The 7388-nt window shown below is 43.4% G+C and overlaps 1 protein-coding gene across 1 annotated transcript in view; it reads right to left on the bottom strand.

Moving 5' to 3' along the window:
- Positions 1–603: 603 nt before the first annotated feature.
- The window catches only part of NKIRAS1 (NFKB inhibitor interacting Ras like 1), a 39682-nt gene continuing 32897 nt past the window's right edge, over positions 604–7388 (bottom strand). The window contains exon 4 of the mRNA XM_047099904.1: positions 604–1159. Within this exon, the coding sequence (XP_046955860.1) occupies positions 917–1159 (243 nt within the window). The 3' untranslated portion in view covers positions 604–916. The remainder of the gene's footprint in view (positions 1160–7388) is intronic.

Here is a 7388-nt window from a genome sequence, read left to right as displayed (position 1 = left end):
CCACTCAGGTGCGCCCCTCATATTTTACATTGAAATCAAATAGCTGCTTTCCCAGTCAAAACAATAGCTTGCTTCCTACTTTTAAAATTAGTTACAATATTGCCAACTTGCAAAATACAGTTAGTCCCAATGCTCGGATATTGCCAGAATTTTCAAAGAATAACACAGCACACATTCAGCTATCTAACCAGAAGACTACCTGCAGTCCAATATTTTTATGATACATTCTATTCCACATGACTAAGTATCCAGGGCATGACTGCAGAAGGGACAGCATTACTTGTGGAAAATGGAAGCTTGAGTGTCCTTAAGTGCTTATTAGCAGTTTTCTAAAGAAAGAGCAAACACTTTAAAAATACTTACACCACCCCCTACCTCAAGTCATGCTAAACATATAATTTGAACAAAGCTAAATCACAGGTAGGTTTTGTTCCATTCAGCAAGGTCTCCACAAGATAAGATTTAGTTTAACACCCAAGTTTACTGTTTGATCTAAAAATGTCATTTTATATTTCTAGACATTAGAAGATTAATGACCTTAAAAACAAAGTTCTGTTTGAGCTAAGAAGTGTGCATAAAGTTACACAGAAAAATGGCTTCTGAAACAAGTTAGGGGTAGCGGAGCTACTCCTATCTGCATACTACCCAAACTTTATTTTTCTACTGTTTTGACAAGTGCAACAAAAATATAAATACAAAGGTGCTAATTTCAGGGACAAGTTTCAAGCAATGACAATGCAAATATTTCCTATCAGACAATAAACTTAGTCCAAATGATTTAATTATAACCTAAAGTGCATTAAATTAATTCCTTAAAGGTTGCCTAAGAGCCAAAGGTAGATAAATGGCCTATTTTAAATATGTTCACAAACACTTAAAGGCAATCACTATCCAACAATTGTAGCATTATTGATTTTTAGTTCTCAGAGCTAGAGTTCCCTTTGTTTTTCCTCCCAGGCAAAGGAAAGCTTGATTTGCTCTGGGGCTGGGAAAGTTTGCTGGCTAACAGAGTGAATGGTTCAATCAGAGTTTTCCGATCCGTAACCGTTACCTCCCACAGTCGCACTTTCTCACTTCTTGCCCATTGCTGTGCCACCTCAGCATCTACTTGTCTCTGCTCAGAAAGGTCGATTTTGTTTCCTAACACAACAATCGCTACCTGAAAGGAAAATATTAAGATTACACTTTGCCAACATGTGTTGCCAGACAAAAGAGAGAAATCAAGAAAACTCCCACTGAACAGAATGCTTCTTCAAAACATCCTCAGATGTGACTTGAATCATCAAGTTAGTCAGGTATTAACCTCACTCTGCCTTAATACATTTTGGTTAAAAATGCAGATGCTCTACAGCCTGCCAACTACGAAACGTTTTAAAGGAACAGTGGGTGAAAGTTACTCAAGTCAGGTATGAATGGAAGCTAGACTTGGGGATATTACTATCTAAAATCCAGGGGCACCTCGGTGGATCAGTCCGTTGAGTGTCTGACTTCAGCTCAGGTCATGATCTCACAGTTGGTGAGTTCAAGCCCCTCAGGCTCTCTGCTGTCCATGTAGAGCCCACTTCGGATCCTCTGACCTCTCTCTCTGCCCCTCACCCACGTTGTCTCTCTCCCTCTCTCAAAAGTAAACATTAAAAATAAATTTTAAAAATACAGGTAATAATTTGAAATGTGTCTGCATTTCAGTGGTTATACCTGCTGTTTAGGAAATCAGCATTACATGTTTTAAAAACTATGGACTCTTGGAGCTGTGAGAGTTCACCCCTAGAACCTAAATTCCATGAGAACAGGAACTGTTATTCTGTTCATATTCCTGATCTTAGACAAGTGCCTGATGCAAGCACTAAATAATCTGTTGAATATATGGACCAATGGGAGCATTTTACACTAAATGTAAGGCAATCAATCATGCACTTAAGCTTTTTTTTTTTTTTTTAATTTTTTTTTCAACGTTTATTTATTTTTTATTTTTTTTATTTTTTTTTTTTTTTAAATTTTTTCAACGTTTTTTATTTATTTTTGAGACAGAGAGAGACAGAGCATGAACAGGGGAGGGGCAGAGAGAGAGGGAGACACAGAATCGGAAACAGGCTCCAGGCTCTGAGCCATCAGCCCAGAGCCCGACGCGGGGCTCGAACTCACGGACCGCGAGATCGTGACCTGGCTGAAGTCGGACGCTTAACCGACTGCGCCACCCAGGCGCCCCAACGTTTATTTATTTTTGGGACAGAGAGAGACAGAGCATGAACGGGGGAGGGGCAGAGAGAGAGGGAGACACAGAATCGGAAACAGGCTCCAGGCTCCGAGCCATCAGCCCAGAGCCTGACGCGGGGCTCGAACTCACGGACCGCGAGATCGTGACCTGGCTGAAGTCGGACGCTTAACTGACTGCACCACCCAGGCGCCCCATAAGCTTTAAATGCTTAATGCACACCATGCAATTTCAGACCACCAGTACACAGCAGTCGCAAAGCAGTCAAAGCACAGTGGGGAGGGGAAGGGAGATGATACCCAATTTTCAGAACCTTGACTGTAAAGACAATAAAGATAATGAAAGGTAGAAGAGGAGCAGTAAGAATTGTTAGAGAAGGTACCTCTAAGGAACAGCTTTGAACTAGGACATTTAAGCCACTGCTGTGTTTCTGCCTCAAAGCTGAGTGGGCTCCCTGCGCTCCAGTTAGACTATGCCTTCCTGGTAGGATGGAACAGCAGGACCTAGAGCTTTGGGGTTTTGGCAAGTCTCCTACTCTTTCATTTCTCAACAGGGTCTGTCCCTTCAGGCCCTTCTGTCATTCTTCATCACCCAGATTTTCATCTTCACATGTATCTCCTAGTCTGACCTCCCATCTCCCTCTCCTGTCCAGTTGTAGAAACTGTTGCATGTCGCCCCGGATTTTAACGAAGTCTCCTTCCTCCACTCCCATCTCTGCTTTCAGTGTTCCCGTCACCCTGCCTACTTGAAACAGTACTCTCACCACCATGGGGGGCACAGGGGATGTAAAGGGTATCCTCCTTATCCCTCACTGCTGTCTCCAATAAAGTCCTTCCCGAAGAACCCCGAAAGTGAAGGCTGGTGTTACTAGTCTGTACTATCGACTGCCTGTTTCCCACCCCCACCTTGTTGCTACTCATTACAGAACTGGCCCATTGTCACTCCCACACTTTTATCGTAATTCCTAGTGACTCACTAGCCACATGGATGACCCTTCCAGTAACCTTCTCTCTCCATTCCTTGACTTCTCCAAATAGCCTAACCATCCTCCTGACTTTGGCCATCCACTCCTCTACACATCCTAGCTCTTGCCATTATAATCACTCCCCTTCGTGGTCTTTAATTCCAGGAATCCCAATCCCACTCTACCTTTCTAGTTCGTGCCTTACACCCTAACTGCAACAATCCTAAACACCAGAAGGATCTACAGTCCACTGGCTCTCCTACCTTTATCACTGTTCTTCAACCCTTCTCCTGTCCTCAGTTCCCGGCCCAGCTTACATCATCATCCCATCGTATTCTCTTGGTCACCAACCCCCATCCGAAATGTAACTTTTTTAAAGTTTTTTTTTTTTAATGTTTTATTTATTTTTGAGAGAAACAGAGAGAGAAGGGGAGGGGCAGAGAAAAAGGGAGACAGAGCACGAGCAGGGGAGGGGCAGAGAGAGGGGGACACACAGAATCCAAAACAGGCTCCAGGCTCTGAACTGTCAGCACAGAGCCCAATGCGAGGCTCAAACTCACAAGCCATGAGATCATGACCTGAGCCGAAGTCGGATGCTCAACCGACTGAGCCACCCAGACGCCCCTAAATGTAACTCTTAACTGAACTGTGCCTATACCACATGGAGAGAAAAAGCAGCTCTGCTGACTGGTCCCAATTCAAAACCACTGACTTCAAGTGAGCTGGTGTTCTCTAGTAAATATATTAATATTCCATCCATATATTCTGCAACTAGACAACAGCTCCTACCTTGGCTCTCTTCTCCAACCTCCAACATCTCTGCCTTCCCACACCTTACTCTCAGCTGATGTCTATACTATTTCAGTAAGAAGATAGAAGCAATTAAAGGAACTTTCACTTGCATCCACCAACACATCTAATAACCTACCATCTAGACTCCATCCTCTTTACCCTGGACAAGATGTCACTACAGCAAATAACCCCCTCTCCTATATCATCCATTTTCTCCTCTCTATTGAAGCATTCCATTGGCATATGAACACTAGCTCTCATCTGGGGAGGGGGGAAAAAGCCCTCTTTTACACATCCTTCTCCAGCTCCTCTGTTCCCCTTTATAGGACAAGATATTTACCCTTGACTAAAAATTCTCAAAGAGCTATCTTTGCTGTGTCCAGTTCTTATATCCAGTCCAATCAAACTTCATCTGTTTTGCTGTAACTGTTAAGACGTCCCAACTTAACTAAAGCATGGCCACTTCTGTGTCTTCAGCTTTTCTGACCTGTCTGCACCATGACATAGTTTGATCACTCCCTACTTTTTGTTTATTTTGTTTACTACTTATTTTGAGAGAGGGAGAGCGTGAACTGGGGAGGGGCAGAGAGACGGAGACAGAATCACAAGCAGAGTCCCAAGCAGGCTCTGCGCTGTCAGTGCAGAGCCTGAAGCAGGGCCTGAACTCCTGACGATGAGTTCATGACCTGAGCCGAGATCAAGAGTTGGACACTTAACTGACTGAGACACCCAGGCAACCCTCCGTACTTTTTAAAGTGCTGACGTTCCCTTGCCTTCTGAGACATCATATCTCTTGGTTTTTCTATCTCACTGGCCACTTCTTAGACTCCTTTGTTGGTTTCTTCTCAACTCTCCAACTGGTAACTGTTTTAAGTGCTCCAGAACAATTACATTTCGCAAAACTTGCATCTCACCTTGTCCCCTATGTCGTCTACTGTCAACACAGCAGCCAAAGTGAATATTTTAAAACAAGTCAAAAGATGGGGCGCCTGGGTGGCGCAGTCGGTTAAGCGTCCGACTTCAGCCAGGTCACGATCTCGCGGTCCGTGGGTTCGAGCCCCGCGTCAGGTGCTGGGCTGATGGCTCAGAGCCTGGAGCCTGTTTCCAATTCTGTGTCTCCCTCTCTCTCTGCCCCTCCCCCGTTCATGCTCTGTCTCTCTCTGTCCCAAAAATAAACGTTGAAAAAAAAAAATTAAAAAAAAAATAAAACAAGTCAAAAGATGCTTAGCCTTCCTTATTCATATTAAGGAAAATGAAATAAAGTAACGTCTTTACCCAGAAGTTTTTTTTTTTTTTTAAGTTTATTTATTTTGAGAGAGAGAAAGAGAGAGCAAATATCCCAAGCAGGATCTGCACTATCAGTGGCACAGGGCTCAAACTCATGAACTGTGAGATCATGACTTGAGCTGAAATCAAGAGTTAGATGCTTGACTGACTGAGCCACCCAGTGCCTCTCACCCAGAAGATTCACAGGATCCACAAGCACACACTGTTGTCAAGACTGCAAAACCGGCATTTTCATACCATTGATATGGAAAGTCATTTAGCAACGTATCTTTTGATTCAAGAGCTCCATTTCAGCTGATCTTACAACTATACCCTAAAGCGTACAAACTAATAAACGTGAGACATTGTTCACTGTACCATAGTTCATAATAGCAAATGATTATAAAATAGCCCAAGTGTCCACCAATTTCGAACTGGTTAAATAAGTATGATCTATCACACAATGAGTATCCATCAGTTTAAAAAAAAAAAAAAGGAATCTTGAGTACTGAGATGGAAAGGACTCCAAGATACATCACATGAAAAATGCAAGGTGCAGAACATTATGCTATCTTTGGTGTAAGAAGGTCGGGGAGAGGATTATATGTATATTCCTATTTACTTGTATTTATATAAAGAAACGTTGAGGGGCACCTGGGTGGCTCAGTGGGTTAAGCATCTGACTTCAGCTCAGGTCTGCTCTCATGGTCTGTGAGTTTGAGCCCTGCATGAGGCTCTGTGCTGACAACTCAGAGCCTGGAGCCTGCTTCAGATTTGTGTCTCCCTCTCTCTCTCTCTGTCCCTCCCCCGCTCACACTCTGTTTCTCTCTCTCTCAAAAATAAACAATGAAACATTAAAAAAAGAAAGAAAAAAAGAAATGCTAGAAGGAAGCCCCAAAACAAGTGGTAAAATACTTAAAAAGCATACTTGAGGGATGCCTGGCTGGCTCAGTGGAGCATGCGACTCTTGATCTCGGGGTCATGAGTTCAAGCCACACATTGGGCATAGAGTTTACAATGAATGAATGAATGAATGAATGAATGAAGAGCATGCTTGAGATAAAGGAACTTGATGATTGAGGACAGAAGTGGGAAACTAGAGCTCACAATGACCCTTTTTATAGATCATTTTTATTTCTGAACCATGAGCAAACGTGACCTATTCAATTTTTTAAATCAAACATGAAAATAAATAAATGCAACCTAAGCGAGATAGGTCTTTCCTTTGCTCAAAACCAGTGGCTTGTGACGCAAAGTGTTGCCCTCATCTCCTCCCATACTCCTCCTAGCCCACTCTGGCCTCACAGCTGTTCCTGAACATGACATGCAAACTTCTCCAGACCCTAGCACCAGCTAGTGCCTCCACCTGGAGCACTCCTCCTCCAGATGGGCTTGGCTTCCTCTCTCACTTCCTTCAAATCTCTGCTAAAAGTCACCTTATCAGGGAGGCCTTCCCAGATCACCTTACAGAAAATAGTACCCTTGCATCCCGCTCACTGTCTTTCTCCCACTCCCAAATCAGAAGTTTTATGGGAACAGGAACTCTGTTTTACTGCCTATTGTATTCCCTGCGCCTTACCTAAAACAATGCCAGGCACACAGTAGTTGTTCAATAAGCATTCACTGAATGAATGTCTTGTTTTAAGTTTATTTGAGACAGAGGTAGTGCCAGTGGGGGAGGGGCAGAGAGAGAGGAAGACAGAGAATCCCAGGCAGGCTCACACTGTCAGCCAGCGCAGAGGCCAAGCCAGAGCCCAAAAGGCAGGGGGCTCAAACTCACAAGACCCTGAGATCATGACCTGAGCTGAAACCAAGAGTCAGATCTTTAACCGACTGTACCACGCAGGTGCCCCTGTATGTGTTTCTTAAAGCTCCCTAACAACCATCTGAGAAAGGTACTATTATTATCCCTATTTTATGGTTAAGGAAACTGAAGCAGTAAGTTGAGAAGCAGAGCCAAGATTCAAGTATCAAATAGGAGTGCACATTGAGCCACTCTTTCAACTTTCGGAGGGCAGGGAGGAGAATATGAAGGATACCGCAGAAAAAAAGTAACAATTTATCTGTTTATTTTTTTTTTCAACGTTTATTTTTTTATTTTTGGGACAGAGAGAGACAGAGCATGAACGGGGGAGGGGCAGAGAGAGAGGGAGA

This window comes from Lynx rufus, unplaced genomic scaffold (assembly GCF_022079265.1).
Source record: "Lynx rufus isolate CCGP_SWC_20201006 ecotype Redwood Valley unplaced genomic scaffold, mLynRuf1.p SCAF_5, whole genome shotgun sequence".
Classification (NCBI taxonomy): Eukaryota; Metazoa; Chordata; class Mammalia; order Carnivora; family Felidae; genus Lynx; species Lynx rufus.
Note: the sequence above shows the minus strand (reverse complement) of the source record. Positions and strands in the feature narration are given on the sequence as shown.